The 25,675-nt window shown below is 36.2% G+C and overlaps 1 protein-coding gene across 1 annotated transcript; it reads left to right on the top strand.

Annotated features, from left to right (window-relative positions):
* Positions 1 to 1,284: 1,284 nt before the first annotated feature.
* LOC114221614 (C-type lectin domain family 12 member B-like) lies at positions 1,285 to 11,585 on the top strand. The gene is made up of 8 exons (XM_028119680.1): positions 1,285 to 1,318; positions 1,714 to 1,848; positions 3,723 to 3,794; positions 4,640 to 4,759; positions 6,065 to 6,136; positions 6,293 to 6,444; positions 8,397 to 8,503; positions 11,245 to 11,585. The coding sequence occupies exons 1-8, from the start codon at positions 1,285 to 1,287 to the stop codon at positions 11,363 to 11,365; spliced, it is 813 nt and encodes a 270-aa protein (XP_027975481.1). The 3' UTR covers positions 11,366 to 11,585.
* Positions 11,586 to 25,675: the final 14,090 nt, after the last annotated feature.

The raw sequence follows: 25,675 nt of genomic DNA, 5'->3' as shown, positions 1-25,675 counted from the left end.
AATGGAACCATGAATGGAATACTATATATGTCCATATGATTTTTTTTCATATTTGCTAAGTGATAGTCAGTTTTTTCATATTTACTAAGTGATAGTCAAACATTACAGATCAATGTTTTTTCCTTTTTCCCCACTTATACTTATCTGAATCCTTAGTCAATGCAATACAATCAGATTTTTAAATTTAGAGTCAGAAAGTAAACAAAACAAAAATGAATTACAATATAGGCAAAAAGCCAATGTACTATATTTTTTTATTAAGTCTCAGTTCTTTCCATCCCTAGATTTACTGAGATCTTTGAGTGAACAGTAATGTTATAATATTCTCTTTAGCCAACCAACCTTGTATTTCATATATTAAATGATAAAATGCAATATATTTTTAGGAGTTACTTGTAAGACTGATCTGAACTGGACATAGAAGTGTGGAAAACATGACAACTGCCTATGTCTGTGTTATCTTGTGTGGTTTCAACCAGACTGACCTAAATATACATTCATTTCTATGAGGTTATAACCCCAAAGATGAGAGTCTTATGTCTATTTTAGTTTATATACAATATCTATATCTACTCACTACAAATATTGAGCCATGGGAGTCCAATAAATAGCGAATGGTAGATTGTTGGTGGTTACCCAATTTTACTTCTTTAAATAGAACTTGTTCTTACTTGAAAAAAAAATGGTGGGGGTGGTAGTACCAAAAAACCTTAAGCCAAACTGTGAATATCTAAATCTATAGATTTTATTATGTGGTCTATATCTTCAATAGCCATTTATTATAGGCTGTCATTTACACCTACCTTTAACAGATATCTGTTATTTTGCATATTGTTTCTTTTCTTATTCCTCTAGTTGTCTGGACTTTTAGTTCCATGTACCTACGTCTTCCTTTAGTACATACTCAATTCTCATGAAAATTTTCACTATGAACTATCAATTGTAATTTTTTATGATGGTGACTTTTGCTAATTTATTTCCAGATTGTTACAAACTAGACGTTATTAAAAGTCTTGTTTACATATTTAAATTAAATAGGAATTTTTTTTTAATTTTTTCAAAACTGTTCAAAATATATCCAGTTATTTTCACATTTCCTCTGTGGTTTTTACCGAAGTAAGTTAGTCTTATACAACTGTAGGTAGCTGCCCCACTTAGGCTAGGTCTGGACTTTTCATCGACTCTAGGAGGATAGTAGAGAACAAATCTCTTCATTCACCTGCCAACATCTTTGTGGGCTTTTCTTTACTATTGGGATAAAGAAATCATCTCGAAAGCTTCATAATGTCCAATGTTGCAGACTCTGAGGAGCCTCCAGGTATTTTTTTAATTCAAAATCTTATACCATTTTAATGAAAATAATATTTTAATTACCTTTGTCTATCATCACTGCTAGTTATGATTATAACAGGGGCATAAAGATCTTGGTCTTATATTTTCTTTAATATTTTTCAGATATACTGAAAGGATGCTTTTAAATAAAATTAACAGAAATAATGATCTGTTTCCTCACTCAACCTAAAGTGTAATCAATCATTTAAATAGTTTTAGCTGAGTGGGCTGTTGGATGGAAATGTGGTTTGAATGTCTTTGATTTCACTACTACTATACTATTTTTCTAACAATTTTTGAAAATACTAGTGAATCTCTTAAATTCTAATCTCATTTGTTTTATAAGATTATAAATTAATTATGTATTTTCTATGTTAAAAGAAATCACAGAGCAGACAGAGACAATACCTATTGCGGACTTGGAACCATCTCTTGACCTTCCTCCTCCTCCTTCTTCTCCTTCTCCTCCTCCAGAGGATGAACAGAGCCCAATTTTTGAGCCCATCAGGGTGAATGGTACAGTATATATACCAGATTTTATGCATTTATGTTCTCTCTTTGTTATCTTAAGGTACTTCTTCACCTGATTTTACTTTTCTCTAGCTGTTACTATTTGGGAATTTTACAACTTAGAGAAAATATAGAGATTAAAAAAATTTCAAAATGTATATAGAAGTAGAACAAAAGCATATTTTCTCACAAAGACATTTGAAAATTTCATACATCAAGGAAAATATTCAAAGATAAAAGAAGCCATTCGTCCAAATTTAGATATGTTTCCTGACATGAGACTGAGCGACTTAAACATGATCAAAATTCAAAATTTAAAACATGATCATCATTTAAATTTCAGTGAATCTGTAAAAAGACAATAAAGGTAAAACCCTACTATATGATTGCCTCCTTTTGATCATAACAAAACATTTAGTAGAGCAGGATTTCTCAAATTCAGCACCACTGACATTTTGGGCTAGATAACTGTTGTGGGGGATGCTCCAGTGACTGTAGGACATTTAGCAGCATCTCTGGCTTCTACTCACTAGACACCAGTAGCACTTAACCCTCAGTTATGACACCAAGAATGTCTCCAGACATTTACAAATGTCCCTTGGGGACAAAATTGCCTCTGGTTGATAACCACCATAACATTATTCAGAAAGTTAAAGAAATGATTTGGACATTAGTTATTAATATAACCATTCTCTTTGATGGTAGCATTTCACCTTATTTCAGAAGTGTAATTCTTCAGAAGTATAAATACTTTTTTTTTCACTAGAGTCTAAACGTTTATTTCAGAAGGAAATAAACATATTAAGAAAAGACTATAAACAATGATGGTTGAAAGTTTGGTTTCTAGAAAGTGGCAATGTAACATATTACTGTGGTGAAACTGAAAAAAATTATAGATGCTGTTTGGCCTAAAACCAAATACCAGCCAGTTAAAATATTCCATAAGATTTGCAGTAATTCTTTAGGAGAAGTATATACCACCAGTCAGCAAGTTCAAGTAAAGAATTCTATCTTGATAATAACGGAGATTTAAAATAATTAAGTACTTATATTGGTGAGGATAAGCTTATCTGAACTGAAATTTTATGCCTGGTATTTAGGTATATTTAATACCTGTATGTAAAATTTTCATCTGTGGTGGAAGTATCCAAGACCATGTTCAGGTTTGATGATTGACTGGGAGAACTCACACTGATACATGTACTTATAGCTAAGATTTATGACAATGGAAGAATACCAAGCACAGACAGCAAAGGGAAAAGGTACATAGAGTGAAGAATGGTGGAGACTAGGCTCGGCTTCCCAGGGTCTTTTCCCAGTACGGTCACATGAGTCACACGAATTCCTCCAGTAAGTTGTGACAATGTGTGTCAAATGTTGCCCTCCTAAGAAACTCCTTAGAGAATTGGTGTTCAGGGTCTTTATTGGGGCTGATTCCATAGGCAACCTCTGGCTGACATATAACAAATTCCAGACTTCCAGAAGAAAAGTGGATGTTCATCAAAAACTATACGCTGTGCACAGTTCAAGAATAGTGAACCATTCTTATCAATAACTGTGGTGGGAACCCTCCTGAAATCTAGGTTTCCAGATGCCAGCCAAGTACAACCTTACAAGCAGACCTTTCAAAGATGGTAGTGAGGTCTGCTATGCTAACTCATTTCTGCACATCCTTTTAAGTAGTTTTTTTTTTCTTCGCATTCAGCCTAAAAGTTCATAGCAATTCACACACTGGATAATACCAGAAAATTTTGGATATTTTAAGAGCAATAACAAATGGAAAATAATGGTATTAATCTTTCAAACAACATGAGCTCACAATATCTCTGATTATCACTCATTCTGTTTCTTAGCTTCTTCTTTTTCTTTTTCTCTGTAAGGAATCATTGCTGTGATCCTGGGAATCTTCACCCTGCTGCTCTTGATGTTGTGTGGATTCTTTGGTTATCAGTGTAAGTCTGATTAATTAGGGGAAAAGGTTTCTCAGATTATCATATTTCTTTAAATCATTTTTGGGTAATAGTTTTTCATAAACATTTTGTTGCCGTTGGAAAAAGAACAGGCAAAAAACAACACGAAATTATCACAACTTTTTAGTATATGAATGAATTTAACCTTCTGAGCTCTCAATAACTGCAATATTTTTCCAGGGAAGCAATATTATTGCAATTACTGTAGAGATCTTGATACTAACAATTATTATTTGAAAATTACCACTTGCTAAGAAATAAGCTTATGATTTTACAACTGTATTTATTTAGAAATCAGAAAGTAACTTACTTTATAATTTGTTCAAATTGTCAATGTCTCCAGCAGCCTAAATTAGATCAATAGAATGTTTTTATTATTACTAAAATTATTCCCAACTGGTGATTTAAAAGTAAATGTTCCTCTTTGATGATAACACTAGTTTGATACTCAAAACTCTGTAATTTTGATCAGGGAATGAAATTCAACACATTAAATCAACCACTCATGATGCCAAAAAATATTTATTCAAGATGATATTTGCCGTTTTTGTTTGTCTTAATTGAGTTGGGCCATTTTTCTACTAATAGAAACATGCATTCAAACTTATAAGGAAATTATGTTGATATTTTGGATTTAGGCATAGACTTTAGAAATAATAGTGGATAAATGAAAGAGTATTTGGCCAAATAACTTTTTACAGTTTTTGAAAACATTTATGGAGAACTTTAGTAAGTAGAAAACTAAAAAATTATACTTTGTAATTGAATACACTGATATTTCATAATTAAGCATGTGGCTTATATGTATTGGGAATTCTTGTTCTTAGACTTTCAAACTGTTGAGGCATCAGCATCCAAGATGAAGATCTTTCACGAATGGATTGAGTCTTTACAAAACAAAACTGAAAAATTTCTAAAGATCCAAAAAGTTCTTGACCAAAATAAAGGTAATATGGGAGCTAGAACAAACTCTCTTTACAGAATGCTAGGTTGTTCTTATTGCAGCCCTAAAATGGTTGGTTGCATAATGTAACAGGAGTCCTCTGACACAGCAGCATAGCAATTTTGATGGCTTCTTGCTTCTTCTTCCCATCATCCTCTGAAACTGAGTCACACATTTATGAGACACAGCCTCCTATTTTAATTAGCTCATTCACTCAGTTATTCATTCACATTTGTTCAATGCACACTAAATGCCAGCCACCAAGCTGGTGATCAGTATGAACCCTGCCCTTAGGAGGCTCAGGAGAAAGCATATAAACCAAAAATAAATCAAAGTGCACAGGTGTGAAGTAGAGGTCTGTGCAAGATATTCAGGGAGCATGGAAATGGGAGAACTTAAATATCTGAAAAATCATAGTGTTTTCATAGTTTCTAAATGCCTCCTAAGGAGAGAAGTTTAAAATACTACAGTCATGATAAAGCTTCGTTTATGCTGATTAACTGTAATATAAAATAGTCTGTTTACGATAAATAAATATTTTACAAAAGCATAGCATTACGTTAGTTTGTTTCCTGTGAAGTATCAAATCTATATTGAATAATTGAATCAACCATTTGAGAGTCCTTTAGTGATAGGTTGTGTTAAAACACAGGTTTCTTTCTTTCTTTTTCTTTTTTTTTTTATTGAGATACGCTTAACATATAACATTGTGTAAGTTTGAGGTGTATGACATGTTGGTTTAATGCTTCTACATATTGCAATAGGATTACTACAGTAGTGTATCATGTCACATAATTATCATTTCAATTTTGTATTGAGAACAATTAAGATCTAGTCTCTTAGCAACTTTCAATTTATAATTCAGCATTGCTGACTATGACCACTATGTTATGCATTTTAAAAGGTTGGTTTCTTTTTTTTTTAGATTTTTTTTTAAGATTTTATTTATTTATTTGTCAGAGAGAGAGAGAGAGCATGAGCAGGGGGAGAAGCAGGCAGAGGGAGAAGCAGGTTCCCTGCCGATCAAGGAGCCTGATGTGGGACTCGATCCCAGGACCCTGGGATGATGACCTGAGCCAAAGGCAGACACTTAACTGACTGAGCCACCTAGGCATCCCTTAAGAGGCTGGTTTCTAAGCAATTGATCATTTCAGCTAGAGATGAAACTAATTAAGAAGAGAAGGGCACTGAACCAAAATTACCTGTATATTTGCCACTTGAGAATTTCATTATTATGACTCTTAAAATAGTAAAAAAATATCTGATATAATGTTTATTCTCATCTATTAAGTCTTATTGTCCAATGTAGAAAACCTAGAGTGGCTCCGAAGCCAGAAGGATTATCTCATTGAGGCTTTACAAGAACTAAAGGAGAAACAAGGTAATTTGGAAGAAACTGAGACAATTCCGAGTTGATAATAATTCTTTTTTTAAAATAATAATTCTTAATAACAGTCTTATTCATCTTAAAAGGGAAAGGTGTGAAACAACAAGGCCTTCTGTGTGGGTTCTGAGCTATAAATATCTTCTTTCTTAGGAGTCAAGTGTGGACTTCCCCTGAATCACTGGGTTCAGTACAAAGACCACTGCTACCATCAAACCATGGAAATGGTTTCTTGGTTAAACTGTTCTGATCTTTGTGTCTCTTTGAACGCTACATTTTTAAAGACAGAAGGGAGTAGATTGAAGGTGAGATTGTATTTTATTCTTTGATTCTGGGATATGAATATTTAATAGGTACCAGTCAAAGGAAGTGTTCACCTGCGCCTCTAAAAACAGAGAAAGGAATATTCTCTAGCTTCGGTTTTCACTCATCTTTTCCTGGTGTGCTCCACTTCACGCACCTTTCTTTTCCCAACACACCATGCATACTTTCCCTGTAGAAACATTCCATTTGCTGTTCCCTCTGCATGCAATGTTCTTCTCTCCTATAACCATGACTAACTACTTCACCTCCTTGAAGTATGCATTCATTCAATTATCACTTTCTCTCTTTTTTAAAAGATTTTATTTATTTATTTGACAGAGACACAGCAAGAGAGGGAACACAAGCAGGGGGAGTGGGAGAGGGAGAAGCAGGCTTTCCGCTGAGCAGGGAGCCCGATGCGGAGCTCGATCCCAGGACCCTGGGATCATGACCTGAGCTGAAGGCAGACGCTTCGACTGAGCCACCCAGGTGCCCCAAGTTATCACCTTCCCAATGAGGCCTGCCCTGACAACCCCATTTAAAATTGCAACTTGTGCATCAGTGCCCACCTTCCACCCCCCGCAGACGCCCTCCTCTGTACTCCTAGTCCTTCTGACTCTGCTCTATATTTTTTTTCTTTTCCTTTCTTTGCCTTGCCTTTTATTTCTTATATTAACTGCAGTATAGTTAACATACAGTGTTACAGTAGTTTCAGGTGTACAACATAGTGATTCAACAATTCTATATATTATTCAGTGCTCATCATAAGTGCATTTTTTCAAATTAACTTATTCTACTTAATTCAGTGACCGAAATAAATCATTATTTTGTGATAAGTGTACTCTTTAATCCCTATCACCTAATTAACCCATCCCTCCCCTCCTCTGTGGTAACCAACAGTTTGTTCTCCATAGTTAAGAGTAGGTTTTTGGTTTGTCTTTCTCTCTCTCTCTCTTTTTTATTAATATGTTTTGTTTCTTAAATTCCACATATGTGTGAAATTATATGGTATTTGTCTTTCTCTGACTAGCTTATTTTACTTAGCATTATACCCTGTAGATCATTCATGTTGCAAATGACAAGATTTTATTCTTTTTTATGGCTGAGTAACATTCCATTGTGTGTGTGTATACACACACACACACACACACACACATATACACCACATCTTTATCCATTTACTTACTGATGGACACTTGGGCTGCTCTCAACTTTGGCTATTGTAAATAATGCTGCAGTAAAAATAGGGATACACATATCTTTTCAAATTAGTGTTTTAGTATTCTTTGGGTAAATACCCAGTAGTACAGTTACTGGATCATTGGGTAGTTCTATTTTTAACTTTTTGAGGAATCTCCATACTGTTTTCCACAGTGGCTGCACCAGTTGCATTCCCACCAACAGTGCAGGAGGGTTCGTTTTCTGCACATTCTCACCAAGTGTTGTTTCTTGCGTTGTTGATTTTAACCATTCTGACAGGTGTGAGATGATATCTCATTGTGATTCCTTGCTCTAATTTCCTTTATAGAATTTGTCACCTTCTTACATATCATTTGTATATATGACGTTTACTTCTATCTGGACCCAATCCCCCCAAATTGGGGATTTTCTCATTTTTGTTCAATGATATATTTTTCAAAAGAATAGACAGCGTTGGATAAGTGATAAAATGAGTTAAGAAAAATAATTGATTTTTAGTGTTCAGTGTCCTCTTGAATATGTAATTTTCTATTAGCTATCTTTTCTTTTTCTTTGTATTTAATTCCTGGTTTGAGAAAAGCACAGACACTATAGAACTAAATACTTTTTTGATGTTTCCTTTATCAGTGGACATATAGAGACTGCAGTATTTTTATTTTTATGATTCTTTACTTCCTGCCTGACACAAATTCAATATTTTTCATCTCTAATGTGCTTTTAGTATTAATATTTTTGTATCTGTTGGTTCCTGCAGAATATCATGAAATTAATTACAGTAAATCATACTTGGCTTGGCCTGTCTTACAAGAAGGAGGACAATGAATGGAAGTGGGAGGATGGCTCCTCTCCTTCTCCTGGGCTGTAAGTCTCTAATATATAACCAATTCTTTATTCCTTTCTCAATGTCTTTTGCTTGAAGAGCCTGAGAAATAGAGAAGATTACCTGGGACAGAATTTGGACATTTTTATTTCTTGCTTTTGTTACTTCATATTATAATTTTATATATCAGCAATTTTATAAATCATAAAGTCATTTAGATATTTCATAATTAGTGTAAATATATCTCTATTATTAGATGATCTGATTAATTACAATTTTAGATGAGAAATGTAATGTGGAGAAGAATATTATTATATATAAACTTTGGGACATCTCTGTTGTTCTTAGGAGAAGTATAAAATCGTCACTCTTAGGCCACAGAATTTGGGTCCTTTTTATGGTTTTAAGCACATTGGTCAATTGTGATCCAGAAACATTGCATTGGACAACTATAGCAAATATATATACACATATATACACACATAATTTATGTGTGTATATATGTTTCATCACTGTGTGACAAACTTGGAATTTCAAAGTTTTAATAATTTTAATAGCTGATTATTTTTATTTTGTTCTTTTAGGTAATAGTCTTCTTACATTTAGTGAGACAATTTTTCCTATAAACTATAATAATACTTTTGACCATTTTATCCTATTTCCCTTTTTATTTTTTCTATGGCTTCTTATACATTAGGTTTCTAACTTTTCTTTCAGACCTTCTTACCAGTTTTTTCCTTTAGTGGTTTGCCCTTTAAGTTTATTTGCTTTTATTATGTGAACAAAGAGTTAACATTTAAGTATACTGAGATTGTCTTTATTCATTTGAAATTTGTTTTGCCATATGATGGAGAAAGTTGAAGTATGTACATCTGTATTCACATGCAGTTATAATTATATCTGTCCCTAATATGTATATTTTAATTAGGTAATCAAGTGTTAGAGTACTGTTTAATGATTATTTCTTATCACTGAATTTAATGTCGTATTTATCACATACTAAAATTTTAATATTTAAATAATTTAACTCATTTAGTATGTCACTTAAATATTTTATAGCTTGTGTAAATATTTTAATGTGTATACAACCTTGAACATTTTTCTGGACTTGCCTATACTGTCGTGTCAAATTATGAGTCTGCTTATTTTCAAGGTTGACAATTTTATTTATTATTCTTTCTGGTTTTAAAAGTGAATTTTATCCTTCTTCCTTTGCCAAATGAAATATCATATTGGCTTTGAAATAACATTCTTTCATCTTAAATTATTCAGAAAGGCAAGATATATCTTTGGCATATTTTCATTATAAGTGTCCAAATAAGTTTGCCTTATAAGAAATAACATTTTCCATTAACACATCATTTCCATTAATAATTATAAAAGATAAAATGATTTAATATTTCCATCTCAAAATTGGTTTAAATATGCAGGGTTTTTATGAAGACTTTGATATTATTATATCAGGTTTCTTTTTTTTTAAGATTTTATTTATTTTGAAAGACAGAGAGAGAGAGTGAGAGAATGAGAGAGAGAGCATGAATGGGGGTGCAGAGGGAGAGGGAGAAGCAGACTCCTAGCAGGGAGCCTGACATGGGGTTCGATCCTGGGACTCTGGGATCATGACCCCAGCCAAAGGCAGACGCTCAACCCACTGAGTCACCCAGGTGCCCCTATATCAGATTTCTTATGTGATCATGATCTCTTTATATAGGTTAATCACATTCCCACAATCACAGTAAATTTCTTCAATGTTGTAGAGAAAGAGGAATGTCATAAACATTATGACAATAAAAACATTTCTTAATAATTTTAGTAATCAGACTCAGGAGGACATTGGATGACATGGTTGATCATTTTATTTATTAGAATTTTGTGACTTGACTGTTTTCCTGTACTTCAAACCCTGTACAATGTTTGGTACACAGAATACTCAGGAGGTATGTTGAATTAATGAATGGAAGAATGTATAAAATATTTTGGCAATTTATTTTTCCTACACAGTTCAGAATTCTTTTTTTTCTAATTTCTTTGGCATTTTGAAAAGACATGTATTATGCATTTAATAATTGAGTCAATAAGCTTTACCTTTTTCAGGCAATACTAGACAACCAATTTTTGCTGTAGAGTTGATGAAAGGTAGTTTTACTGACAATGACCTAAAATGCTCTGGCTTTTTCATCAAGGACTGAATTCAACCAGAGTATTTGAAAGCATCTGCTGTATGGCATTTATGTCATGGTGATTTTGTGAATTGCAGAATACATCAGAGCAGAGGGAAGAGGCCTGACATATTACACACAGACACAGACATACACACGTGTATGTACATAGATACATTCTAAATTTCATTACTAATATTGGGTACCTAATATAATGTTTTTATAAGCAAACTCTCCCTACTTCAACTGCAGCTGTAAATGCATAGTTGAATGGTTTCTATTATGCCAATCTATACTTAAAACATAACTTTATATCCCAGGTCATATGTCCTTTCATGCTATTGCCATAATTTTCCAGCCAGATCATTCTCTTTTTCTCTATATTGGTATATATTTTCCCACGTGTAAATAATTATCACACTTTCTGAAACTTATTTTTGTGTAAATATTCATCTCTTCTATAAATGCGTGAGTTCTTTATTCAAAAGAAGGAGAGTGTCTTTCCTGCCTTGAGTTCTTGACAACACTAAGCATAATGAATTTCACATAATAGTTCTTAAATAATACTATTTAGTTTGAACAGAGTGAGTATGGCCAATGACTTGTGTTTTCTAATTTCTCAGGAGTTTGCCAGAGCCAGGTCTGGATTTCCAGGGGAAATGTGTGTATGTAAATTCACACACCGTTGGTACTGATAACTGCACTAGGTCCTCTTCATGCTTGTGTGAGAAGACTGTCCACTAAAAACCAGAAGAAGAAAGTTAAGAGAAAAGCTATGAAGCTCTCATCTCAATAATATTCCAGGTTCAAGATCTGCCTGTCTTTATTCTATTGTTTTTTCAGATTATTTGTAACTTTTTTTTTCATGGCAGAAAATGATACATGATTTTATGATAGAAGAAGGCAAGGTCTAAAGTTGCAACAGAAATATCAGAGTAACACAGAAAGGTTAGAAATTCAGAACCTGTTTGATTTTGTGAGAATTATATAAATGAACTAATAAACATATCATTTATTATGACTACTTAATCTTTTTGGACCTCTTTTATGTTTTAAAGTCTATTTATTCATTTATAGTTATGACCCTATGGAAATAAACCCTTAGAACAAATACAGTGGGAAATAAAAGTAATAAATGATTTAACACATAACATACAAAGGATGTAAAAAATACAGAGGAGTATCAACAGTAACAAAATCATAAAATTAAAAAAAAACAACAAATTTCTGAAGTCATCTATTTCCAAAGTTGCTTGCAGAAGTCTTCCTAGCAGATTTTAAATATATCAATTCCACTTATATCTTCAATTCCTTGCTTCTCCTTTTAGTGGAAAAGGCTACTTTTGAATAGACACTGGATCAACTCCCTACTACCTCCCCACACTAATTCAAGTTTTATGCTATTAATTTTCCCATCACATACATGCAACCACTTCCACTCAAAATACATTTCTTCCAAGATATAAACATACTCATGTATCTGTACCCATCTGGTTCTGCTCATGTCCCCTTCAATTCACCCCTTATATAGGCTTCTTTTCAAAGTAAATGCACTTGAGGGAAGAATCTGCATGAATTATGTACTTCCTCACTTTCCAATAATTAGTCAGAACACTGTTATTTGAATTTTCTTTTTCTCCTCTTTATTGAGAACTGCTTTTGTTTAAAACACTAATGGTCTATTTGTTAGTCATTCATTTCTTCATTCACTTTGAATTTTTTATATGTCTGTTTCTGTTTTAGACAGTATGTTAAATTCATAAATCCAATTTATTTCAATGCTTATATTATTTGCTCTATCTACAGAATTTTACTGGATTACTTATTTCATTCTTCTTGACACTTTGTCGTCATCATCATCATCATCTTTGGATATATTATTTTACTTTGAACAGTTCTTGGTTTTCTTCCTTCCACTCTGGCCCTATAGTTTTAGTCTCCTTTATGGATCTTTTTTTAAATTGCTCCCTAATGTTTTTCAACTTGAAGTTTTCATTAAGGAACATTCATTTCATTTAGGATGATGTTCGATTTATTGACACAGGTGTGGTAAAGAAACCTCTGCTGTAAGAAATTGCAGGCCTGGGTTCAAATATCTTCTATTACACTCCTTATATATTTGCCATCTGACAAGCTATTCATCTATGAGTCTCAGTTTCCTAATTCATAAGATTGTGATGATAATAGCTGTAGCTACTAGCTGTTTGAGGATTAAATAACATCACATGTTTGAAGCATTTAAAAGAATGACGAGATCAGAGCAAGTGTTCTAGTCAAGTTACCTATTGTTTTAGATGAGAAGAAAAATATTACACTCCTTGTAAACTGTGGAACATTATATGACTTAAAGTATTCTTAACAGAAATAATAATGATACAATGCAGAAATTGGGTGATTGAAATGCACACATTTCACGCATCTAACCTTTTTAAATTTAATTAATTAATTAATTAATTTTTTTACTTTAAATTTTTTATTGTTATGTTGATCACCATACATTACATCATTAGTTTTGGATGTAGTGTTCCATGATTCATTGTTTGTGCATAACACCCAGGGCTCCACGCAGAACGTGCCCTCTTTAATACCCATCACCAGGCTAACCCATCCCCCCACCCCTCTCCCCTCTAGAACCGTAAGTTTGTTTTTCAGAGTCCATCATCTCTCATGATTCATCTCCCCCTCTGATTTACTCCCCTTCATTCTTCCCCTCCTGCTATCTTCTTTTATTTTTTCTTAACATATATTGCATTATTTGTTTCAGAGGTACATATATGTGTTTCAACAGTCTTGCACAATTCAGAGTGCTTACCATAGCACATACCCTCCATAATGTCTATCACCCAGCCACCCGTCCCTCCCATGCCCCACCACTCCAGCAACCCTCAGTTTGTTTCCTGAGATTAAGAATTCCTCCTATCAGTGAGGTCATATGATACATGTCTTTCTCTGATTGACTTATTTCACTCAGCATAACACCCTCCAGTTCCATCCACATCGTTACAAATGGAAAGATCTCATTCCTTTTGATGGCTGCATAATATTCCATTGTGTATGTATACCACATCTTTTTTATCCATTCATCTATCGATGGACAACTTGGCTCTTTCCACAGTTTGACTATTGTGGACATTGCTGCTATAAGCATTGGGGAGCACATACCCCTTCGGATCCCTACATTTGTATCTTTGTGGTAAATGCCCAGTAGTACAACTGCTGGATCGTATGGTAGCTCTATTTTCAACTTTTTGAGGAACCTCCATACTGTTTTCCAGAGTGGTTGCACAAGCTTGCATTCCCACCAACAGTGTAGGAAGGTTCCCCTTTCTCCGCATCCCCGCCAACATCTGTCATTTCCTGACTTGTTAATTTTAGCCATTCTGACTGGTGTGAGGTGGTATCTCATTGAGGTTTTGATTTGGAGTTCCCTGATGCTGAACGATGTGGAGCACATTTTCATGTGTCTGTTGGGCATTTGGATGTCTTCTTTGGAAAAATGTCTGTTCATGTCTTCTGCCCATTTCTTGATTGGATTGGGTGTTGAGATTGATAAGTTCTTTATAGATATTGGATATAGCCCTTTATCTGATATGTCATTTGCAAATATTTTCTCCCGTTCTGTCGGTTGTCTTTTGGTTTTGTGGACTGTTTCTTTTGCTGTGCAAAAGCTTTTTATCTTGATGAAATCCAAATAGTTCATTTTTGCCCTGGCTTCCCGTGACTTTGGCGATGTTTCTAGGAAGAAGTTGCTGCGGCTGAGGTCGAAGAGGTTGCTGCCTTTGTTCTCCTTTAGGATTTTGATGGACTCCTGTCTCACGTTTAGGTCTTTTAACCATTTGAGTCTATTTTTGTGTGCAGTGTAAGGAAATGGTCCAGTTTCATTCTTCTGCATGTGGCTGTCCAATTTTCCCAACAGCATTTGTTGAAGAGACTGTCTTTTTTCCATTGGACATTCTTTCCTGCTTGGTCAAAGATGAGTTGACCATAGAGTTGAGGGTCCATTTCTGAGCTGTCTATTCTGTTCTACTGATCTATGTGTCTGTTTTTGTGCCAGTACCATACTGTCTTGATGATGACAGCTTTGTAATAGAGCTGGAAGTCCGGAATTGGGATGCTGCCAGCTTTGCTTTTCTTTTTCAACATTCCTCTGGCTATTCGGGGTCTTTTCTGGTTCCATACACACTTTAGGATTATTTGTCCCATTTCTTTGAAAACAGTGGATGGTATTTTGATGGGGATTGCATTGAATGTGTAGATTGCTCTAGGTAGCATTGACATCTTCACAATGTTTGTTCTTCCAATCCATGAGCATGGAACGTTTCCCCATTTCTTTGTGTCTTCCTCAATTTCTTTCATGAGTATTTTATACTTTTCTGAGTACAGATCCTTTGCCTCTTTGGTTAGATTTATTCCTAGGTATCTTATTGTTTTGGGTGCAATTGTAAATGGAATCGACTCCTTAATTTGTCTCTCTTCTGTCTTGTTGTTGGTGTATAGGAATACCACTAATTTCTGTGCATTGATTTTATATCCTGTCACTTTACTGAATTCCTGTAGGAGTTCTAGCAGTTTTGAGGTGGAGTCTTTTGGGTTTTCCACATACAGTATCATGTCATCTGCAAAGAGTGAGAGTTTGACTTCCTCCTTGCCGATTTAGATGCCTTTGATTTCTTTTTGTTGTCTGATTGCTGTGGCTAGGACTTCTAACACTATGTTGAATAGCAGTGGTGATAGTGGACATCCCTGCCGCGTTCCTGACCTTAGGGGGAAAGCTCTCAGCTTTTCCCCATTGAGAATGATATTCGCTGTAGGTTTTTCATAGATGGCTTTTATGATATTGAGGTATGTACCCTCTATCCCTATACACTGAAGAGTTTTGATCAAGAAAGGATGCTGTACTTTGTCAAATGCTTTTTCTGCATCTATTGAGAGGAGCATATGATTCTTGTTCTTTCTTTTGTTGATGTATTGTATCACATTGATTGATTTGTGGATGTTGAACCAACCTTGCAGCCCAGGCATAAATCCCACTTGGTCATGGTGAATAACCCTTTGAATGTACTGTTGGATCCTATTGGCTAGTATTTTGGTGAGAATTTTTGCATCCATGTTCATCAAGGATATTGGTCTGTAATTCTTTTTGATGGGGTCTTTGTCTGGTTTGGGGATCAAGGTAATGGTGGCCTCCTAAAACGAGTTTGGAAGTTTTCCTTCCATTTCTATTTTTTGGAACAGTTTCAGAAGAATAGGTATTAATTCTTCTTTAAATGTTTGGTAGAATTCCCCTGGGAAGCCATCTGGCCCTGGGCTTTTGTTTGTTGGGAGATTTTTGATGACTGCTTCAATTTCCTTAGTGGTTATACGTCTGTTCAGGTTTTCTATTTCTTCCTGGTTCAATTTTGGTAGTTGATACATCTCTAGGAATGCATCCATTTCTTCCAGGTTATCTAATTTGATGGCACATAGTTGCTCCTAATATGTTCTTTTTTTTCATTTTTTATAGTATGTTAATCACCACACATTACATCATTAGTTTTTGATGTAGTGTTCCATGATTCATTGCTTGTGCATAACACCCAGTGCTCCACGCAGAACGTGCCCTCCTTAATACCCATCACCAGGCTATCCCATCCCCCCACCCCCCTTCCCTCTAGAACCCTCAGTTTGTTTTTCAGAGTCCATCTTTTCTCATGGTTTGTCTCCCCCTCCGACTTACTCCCCTTCATTCTTCCCCTCCTGCTATCTTCTTCCTTTTTTTTTCTTAACATATATTGCATTATTTGTTTCGGAAGTACAGATCTGTGATTCAACAGTCTTGCACAATTCACAGTGCTTACCATAGCACTTACCCTCCCCAATGTCTATGACCCAGCCACCCCATCCGTCCCACCCCCACCAGTCCAGCAACCCTCAGTTTCTTTCCTGAGATTAAGAATTCCACTCATAATATGTTCTTATAATTGTTTGTATTTCTTTGGTGTTGGTTGTGATCTCTCCTCTTTCATTCATGATTTTGTTGATGTGGGTCATTTCTCTTTCTTTTTGATAAGTCTCGCCAGGGGTTTATCAATCTTGTTAATTTTTTCAAAGAACCAGCTCCTAGTTTCGTTGATCTGTTCTACTGTTCTTTTGGTTTCTATTTCATTGATTTCTGCTCTGATCTTTATTATTTCTCTTCTCCTGTTGGGTTTAGGCTTTATTTGCCTTTTTTTCTCCAGGTCCTTTAGGTGTAGTGTAGTGTTAGTTTGTGTATTTGAGACCTTTCTTGTTTCTTGAGAAAGGCTTGTATTGCTATATACTTTCCTCTTAGGACTGCCTTGCTGTATCCCAAAGATTTTGAACAGTTTTGTCTTCATTTTCATTGGTTTCCATGAATTTTTTTAATTCTTGTTTAATTTCCTGGTTGACCCATTCATTCTTTAGTAAAATGCTCTTTAGCCTCCATGTATTTGAGTTCTTTCTGACTTTCCTCTTGTGATTGAGTTCTAGTTTCAAAGCACTGTGGTGTGAAAATATGCAGGGAATAATCCCAGTTGAGACCTGATTTGTGACCTAGGTACCAGTTGAGACCTGATTTGTGACCGAGGATGTGACCTATTCTGGAGAATGTTCCATGGGCACTAGAGAAGAATCTGTATTCCGTTGCTTTGGGATGGAATGTTCAGAATATGTCTATGAAGTCCATTTGGTCCAGTTTGTCATTTCAAGTCTTTATTTCCTTGTTGATCTTTTGCTTAGATGATCTGTCCATGTCAGTGAGGGGGGTGTTAAAGTCCCCCACTATTATTGTATTGTTGTGAATGTGTTTCTTTGCTTTGGTTATTAATTGCCTTATATAATTGGCTGCTCCCATGTTAGGGGCATAGATATTTGCAATTGTCAGATCTTCTTGGTATATAGACACTTTAAGTAGGATATAGTGTCCTTCCTCATTCTTATTACAGTCTTTGTTTTAAAATCTAATTTGTCTGATAAGGATTGCCACCCCAGCTTTTTTTTGGTGTCCATTTGTATGGTAAATGGTTTTCCACCCCCTCACTTTCAATATGGGCGTGTCTTTCGGTCTAAAATGAGTGTCTTCCAGACAGCATATTGAAGGGTCTTGTTTTTTAATCCAACCAGATAGACAGTGTCTTTTGATTGGGGCATTTAGCCCATTTACATTCAGGGTAACTATTGAAAGATATGAATTTAGTGCCATTGTATTGCCTGTAAGATGACTGTTATTGTATATTGTCTATGTTCCCTTCTGGTCTATGTTGCTTTTAGGCTCTCTCTTTGCATAGAGGACCCTTTTCAATATTTCTTGTAGAGCTCGTTTCATGTTTGCTAATTCCTTTAGTTTTGTTTTGTCCTGGAAGCTTTTTATCTCTCCTTCAATTTTCAGTGACAGCCTAGCTGGATATAGTATTCTTGACTGCATATTTTTCTCGTTTAGTGCTCTGAAGATATCATGCCAGTCCTTTCTGGCCTGCCAGGTCTCTGTGGGTAGGTCTGTTGCCAATCTAATGTTTCTGCCATTGTAGGTTACATATCTTTTCACCCGAGATGCTTTCAGGATTTTCTCTTTGTCTCTGAGACTCGTAAGTTTTACTATTAGATGTCGGGGTGTTGACCTATTTTTATTGATTTTGAGAAGGGTTCTCTGTGCCTCCTGGATTTTGATGCCTGTTTCCTTCAAAATTAGGGAAGTTCTCTGCTATAATTGGCTCCAATATACCTTCTGCCCCTCTCTCTCTTTCTTTTTTTTCTGGGATCCCAATTATTCTAATGTTGTTTCATCTTATCGTATCGCTTATCTCTCGAATTCTGCCCTCCTGATCCAGTAGTTGTTTTTCTCTTTTTCTCAGCTTCTTTATTTTCCATCATTTGGTCTTCTATATAGCTAATTCTCTCTTCTGCCTCATTTATCCTAGCAGTTAGTGCCCCCATTTTTTATTGCACCTCATTAATAGCCTTTTTGATTTCGACTTGGTTAGATTTTAGTTCTTTTATTGCTCCAGTAAGGGTTTCTGTAATAACCTCCATGCTTTTTGCAAGCCCAACTAGTATCTTTAAAATCATGATTCTGAACTCTAGGTCCGACATCTTACTAATGTCCGTATTGAGTAGGTCCCTGGCAGACAGTACTACCTCTTGTTCTTTTTGTTGAGGTGATTTTTTTCGTCTTGTCATTTTGTCCAGAGGAGAATAGATGAAGAGAGAATGAAATGCTAACAGGTTAACAACGCCCCCAGAAAATATACTCTAAACAAATCAGAAAAGACCTGAAATCAGGGGAGATGAAAGGGAAAGAAAGAAAAAAGAAAGAGAAAAAAAGAAAAAGAAAAAGAGAAAAACAAACAAAAACAGAACAAAACAAAAAAACAGAATATGATGAAATATGATCAGGTTGGTGCATAGATCATTGCCACACACTAGATTTTGGGTGTATTTTCGTCTGTTAGAAGAAAATGCCTCCCAAAATTTTAAAGAAAGAAAAACTTATATATGTCCAAAAATAAGGGTTGATACGATGAAGGGATGGACTATGACTGTAAAGATGAAAATTATAAAGGATTTTATAAAAGGAATTGATAAGATAAGAAGTTGTCTGAAAAAAGAAAGAAGAGGATTTTTTTTTTAAAAAAAAGGGAGAGAATGTGATCCTGCAGGAGACTAGAACAAAGCCATACACTAGAGATTTAGGGTATATTTTGATCTGTTACAAGAAACTGTATCTCAAAATTTTAAAGAGAGAACAACTTATATATATATGCCAAAAATAAGGGTAACTACTATGAAGGGATAGAATATGACTCTAAAAATGAAAATAAAAAAGTTTTTTTTAAAAGGGGATTGACAAGATGTTGGTTGAAAAATGGAAAAAGAAAAATTCAAAAAAAAAAACAGTTAAAAAAATTTAACTTTGAAAGACTAAAGAATCATGGTAAAAAAGCTATGGATTCTATGTGCAGTATTCCCCTAGTGCTGGAGTTCTGCCATTCTCATTGATCGATAAACTTGATCTTGGCTGGCTGTTCTTGCTAATTTTTCTGGGGGAGGGGCCTGTTGCCGTGGTTCCCAAATGTCTTTGCTGGAGGTGGAATTGCCCCACCCTTGCTTGTCCGGGCTAAGTAATCTGTGCGGGTTTGCTTTCGGGAGCTTTTGTTCCCTGCAAGCTTTCCGTACAGCTTTGGAGGATGGGAGTGAAAATGGCGGCCTCCCAATCTCCGCCCTGGAGGAACCGAGAATTTGGGGCCCCACTCCTCAGTGCATTCCCAGAGAAAAGCAGTCAGTCACTCCTGTCTCCCCGGTCTCTGGCCACACTCCGTGCTCGCCCAGCCTGTGACTGAGCATTTCTATCTCTGGCACCTGACCCCATGTGGAGTCTCCAAACCCAGCAGATCCCTTGTTGTGCTTCTGCACCACTCCTCCTGGGGGAGGAAGGGGAGTCTCCCCAGATTTGCCGCTTGTTGGGTCCCTGCTGGAGGAGCAGTGGCCCGACTGTGCCGCAGATCATGGTTTATGGCAACCCCGAGCTGAGAGCCCGCACCTTGGCTCTGTCTCTGCAGCCGGCTTCCCTGCTCCATTACCTGGGAGCTCTGCTACACTCTGGCAACCCTGGTCTTTCTGTGACCCCAGGGTCCTGAGACCACACTGTCCCAGAGAGCGTTCCACCCCCCTCTTAGCCACTGGAGCGACATCCCTCAGCAGAGCCGACTTCTAAAAGTTCCGATTTTGTGCTTCGCGGCTCTATCACTTGCCAGAAGCGGCTGATGGAGGCCCCCTCCCCAGCCGTCTATCCTCCTGAATATTGCCTTGGATTTACTTCTCTGCACATACTACCTTCTTGAAAGTGGTCGCTTTTCTGTTCAGAGAGTTGTTGCCATTCTTTTCTTCGATCTCCTGTTGAGTTTGTAGGTGTTCAGAATGGTTTGATCCCTATCCAGCTGAATTCCTGGGACCAGATGAAATCTGCCATCTTGCTCTGCCCCTATTTACTTTACTCTTAACTATTAATGCACTGCATCAAAATGATTGAAATATTTCTTATCACTCAGTAAGTCCTCTGATTATTGCTTATGTATAGCCATAGCATAATGTGAGGTATCATGAAAACATGCATTAGAAAGTGTTATTTTACATCCTCCTGTAGTCTCTTGCTGATTCAGTGAACCCATCTTAATTATGTTGTTAGAGAACTCTTACTGTACTTCTTTTATCATGTTACCCAAAAGTTAAGGAAACAATAAGGGTTTTATGTAGACAAATCCACACACTTGACTTTCATGCCTTAAATATCAATTTAATATAAACTAGTTAGGAGTTTGGTTTAGAGTCCATCTGGATGAAAGTGAAATAAATAAAAAAATATAATAATAATAAGTGAAAATTTGATAAAGTTAAGACCTTTTACTGTCATATTTTAAAATGAAACAGATTTATAAAAATATGAATATTATTGTTCTTATTCAAGTGGCATTTCAAATCATTTAAGAAAGGACAGTTTATCTCATAATAATTGTATAATTAGGAAAAATATAGATTTACATTAATCCCTATGTACTATATGCCAAAATATCCTTGAAAGATGAACATAGAATAAGAAATATAAACTGAAAGAAACAGTGAAAGTGTGGTAACTGTATCAGAATTTGATGGATTTTTTAAAGCAAAAATTACAGAAAACTTTAGGGGATTTGTGATGGCTTATAATTAAACTGGCAAAAATTAATTTTTTAAAAAAGGAAGACAAGAATAAACTGAAAAATATATTTATAAGGTACATCATAGACATGAGTTAATATTCTTAATATCTAAATATGTCTTGTATATCTGTAAAAAATAATGAAGATCTCAATCATGTACGGTTCCTTCTTATCTGTGGGGGGATAAGTACCAAATCTTACATATACTGTTTTTCTTATATATAATACCTATAATTAAGTTCAAGTTATAAATTAGGCACAGTAAGAGATTAATAACATGACTAATAATAAAATGGAAAAATTCTAAAGTAATAAAAGTTATGTGAATGTCTCTCAAAGTATCTTGTTGTATTGTACTCATCCTTCTTACGCTGATCTGGGATGGGAAATTGCCTACGTGATGAGATGAAGTGAGGTGATTGATGTAGGCATTGTGACTTAGTGTTAATCTACTATTGACCTTCTGACAATGTCAGAAGGAGGGTCATCTGCTTCCAGACTGCAGCTGACCATGGTTAACTGAAACCACAAAAAGCAAAACCACAGATGGGGTGGGTAGTAACTGTTATATTTCTGAGGCACTGGGGAAATATTGTGAAGTAACAGACAATGGCATAGGGTGATATTCTAACAATGATAAGCATCTTGATAAGAATCTCACAATAGTGTAGTTTTTAATCTTTCTTTAAACACTTAGGGGCACCTGGGTGTCTCAGTCGTTAAGCGTCTGCCTTCGGCTCTGGTGGTGATCCCAGGGTCCTGGGATTGAGCCCTGCATTGGGCTCCCTGCTCAGCAGGAAGCCTGCTTCTCCCTCTCCCACTCCCCCTGTTTGTGTTCCCTCTCTCGCTGTGTCTCTCTCTGTCAAATAAATAAATAAAATCTTAAAAAAAAAACGAAGGGCTATATAACAGTAGATATAGAGAAATAATGGAGGACTAAATATTGGATAGGATACCTATTGCTAGAATGACACTTTTTGGTCAAGGCTGAAGAAATAAAAAAAAAAAAGAGAAGGAGATTAATGTGTAAATTTAACTAAAACTCTCTTCTTGGTAATACTGAAGGTGTTTTTGCTATTCTGTAACTAAAATAAATGCTAGACAGAGACCAAATTTTTAGATTTTTTTCCTTCCACTTGGCAACAGTGGAGGAATAGTATCTGTTTTAATCAGGGTATTTGAATTCAGATGAGATGTGATTCCAGCAAATGTACAAGTAAAAGGGATTCTTTACTATCTCCTAGAATCTATGCCCACTGTAGTGACCTAGAAAATTAACCGAAGTTGTACATAAAAGCTTATTTGGGTAAAGAGAGAAATCATCAATGGTTATTGCTAATAAAAATGCATTTTGTAGTCCAAGTTAGCTTAGTCAAAAAAGAAGCAGGTATATACACATCAAGTGAAGAGAGTGTTAGGATATGTTAAACAAAATGACATCAAAAAACAAACAAACAAAAAACCCAAACACCTTTTCTCTCTCCAAAATCCACTCATTGAAAGTACTGCATTGCATTCTCTTGACAGAAGAGGCCACTCTTGACCGAGGAATTCAACAAAGCACCCACCCTACCACTCCACTCCATAAAAAGTATGTTTCACATATTTTAAGATATTACAGGAAGAACATAGAAAAAGAAAATCAAAACACTTCAGCTGATGAAAATTCTCCCATAAAAACCAAACATGAAACATAAGAGAACTGTAATACAATAAACTGATTTAAATATCCAAAACCAAAAATTGGACACTTGGACCAAAAACTCACAAGTTAAAGAGCAAACTAAAGTAGAAAAAAGTACAATTCTTTCTTCTTCCCATTTTTACTCATTATTACAGGGAATTTTACCACCTAAAATATTAGGTCTCATATCAGTTAACTAAGCTTCCAATTAAGTAAATATAATAAAGAATAAAAAATTAAACACAAAACAACATAAAATGAAAATAAGATGAGAGCAGAAATAGAAAATAAATCAGAAACATAGTAAACTGGATGGGGGAGAAAAGATGGTGGAGGAGTAGGGCACCCTATTCCAACTGGTCCCTGGAATTGAGTTGGATATCTATCAGACCACTCTGAGCACCCACAAAATCAGCCTGAGATGTAAGAAGATCTGGATTTCTACAAACAGAATATCGCAGATGGCTGGTTTCAAGGTACGAAGTGGGGAGCTGTGATTCTGTGGGCAGATATCGGAGGATAAATGGCAGTGGGAGGGAGCCTGGCTGGGAGGATCCTACACCGCCGGTGAGCGACAGCCTCGCACACTGGGGATGGGGCACAGACTCGCAGACTGGTAATGGTGGGGAAAGGACTTTAGGGCAGCCTCTGGGGCAGAAACCCAGAGCGGTGGTGTCGCGCATGCAAACTGGGAGCAGCTGGCGGTTTTAGAAGAACAAAGGGCAGAGACATGCCTGGACCTGGAGGCAGGATTGGGGGCATGGGGGAGGGGCGCACAACCCAGGACGCTGCAGTTTATAGCAGCACGGACAGAAACGGAGACAGTGTGGCCTGGAGAGCTCACTGAAGAACAGACTGCAATTTCTCTGCTCGGAGGCAGAGGGTTGGAAACGGTCTCTTCTGCTCTGACTCTCAGAAGAGATGTGGAAAGCAACCAGGGAAAGCCGCCAAAGAACAAAAGCCCCCAAAACTGGTTTCCACTGAGCCCATCCCCCACCACAGGGGGGCAGGGCAACTCTGCCCAAACACGACTGCCTGAGTAACAACCGGGCAGGCCCCACCCCCAGAAGACAGGCTGGGAAACAAGAGGCCAGCAACCCTAAGGTCCCTAGAAAACAGATGCATCTTGCTTGGGTTCTGGTCAATAATTTGGAATCTATACATTCCCTCAACCACCCATCAACAGAATGACTAGGAGGAGGAACCCCCAAAATAAGAAAGACTCAGAGATTATGACTTATGCCACAGATTTACAAATGGGTGCAGATATAACCAAGATGTTGGAGATGGAATTCAGGCTAGCAATTGTGAAGACAATGGCTAGAATGGAGAAATCAATTAATGGCAACATAGAGTCTCTAAGGGCAGAAATGAAAGCTGAATTGACAGAACTTAAAAATGGTATAAATGAGATTCAATCTGATCTAGATAATCTAACAGCTAGGGTAAGTGAGGCAGAAGAATGAATCAGTGACCTGGAAGACAATTTAATAGAAAAAAAGGGAAAAGAGGAGGTCAGGGAAAAACAACTCAGAATCCATGAAAATAGAATCAGAGAAATAAGTGACACCATGAAGCATTACAGTGTCAGAATTATTGGAATCCCGGAGGGAATGGAGCAAAAGAAGGACTAGAAGATATATTTGAGCAAATCGTAGCTGAGAACTTCCCTAATCTGGGAAATAAAACAAACATTCCTGTCCTAGAGGCAGAGAGGACCCCTCCCAAGATCAAGGAAAACAGGCCAACACCCCGGCTTGTAATAGTAAAACTCACAAATCTTAGAACCAAGGAAACCATCTTAAGGGAAATTAGGGGGAAGAGATTCCTTATGTACAGAAGGAAGAACATCAGAATAACGTCAGACCTGTCCACAGAGACCTGGCAAGCCAGAAAGGGCTGGCAAGACATATTCCGGGTACTAAACAAGAAGAACAGGCAGCCAAGAATACTTTATTCAGCAAGGCTGTCATTTAGAATGGATGGAGAGATGCAGAGCTTCCACGACCGGCAGAAACTGAAATAATATGTGACCACTAAGCCAGCCCTGCAAGAAATATTAAGGGGGGTTCTATAAAAGGAGAAAGACCCCAAGAGTGATATAGAACAGAAATTTACAGGGACAATCTATAAAAACAACGTCTTCACAAGCAACATGATGACAATTAATTCATATCTTTCAATAATCACTCTCAACGTGAATGGCCTAAATGCTCCCATAAAACGACACAGGGTTGCAGATTGGATAAAAAGACAGGACCCATCCATATGCTGTCTACAAGAGACTCATTTTGAACCTAAAGATACATCCAGACTGAAAGTGAAGGGATGGAGATCCATCTTCCATGCCAAAGGACCTGAAAAGAAAGCTGGGGCAGCAATTCTTATATCAGACAAATTAGATTTTAAACTAAAGTCTCTAATTAGAGATACAGAAGGACACTATATCATTCTTAAAGGGTCTATCCAACAAGAATATCTAACAATTGTAAGTCTCTATGCCCCCAACATGGGAGCAGCCATCTACATAAGCCAACTGTTAACCAAAATAAAGAATCATATTGATAACAATACGTTAATTGTAGGAGACCTCAATACTCCACTCTCAGCAATGGATAGATCATCTAAGCAGAAAATCAACAAGGAAACAAGAGCTTTGAATGATACACTGGACAGATG

This window comes from Eumetopias jubatus, unplaced genomic scaffold (genome assembly GCF_037043125.1).
Source record: "Eumetopias jubatus isolate StellerSeaLion01/CBP00866 unplaced genomic scaffold, mEumJub1_p1.0 scaffold_8, whole genome shotgun sequence".
In the NCBI taxonomy this organism is placed as follows: Eukaryota; Metazoa; Chordata; class Mammalia; order Carnivora; family Otariidae; genus Eumetopias; species Eumetopias jubatus.
This window is presented reverse-complemented; position numbering and strand designations above follow the sequence as displayed.

Bases quoted from the DNA above. Each gene is read 5' to 3' on its own strand.
- LOC114221614 (XM_028119680.1), top strand. From the start codon at position 1,285: ATGTCCAATGTTGCAGACTCTGAGGAGCCTCCAG. The intron at 6,137-6,292 runs GTAATTTGGAAG...CTTCTTTCTTAG, and splicing joins AGAACTAAAGGAGAAACAAG to GAGTCAAGTGTGGACTTCCC. The intron at 8,504-11,244 runs GTAAGTCTCTAA...CTAATTTCTCAG, and splicing joins TCCTCTCCTTCTCCTGGGCT to GAGTTTGCCAGAGCCAGGTC.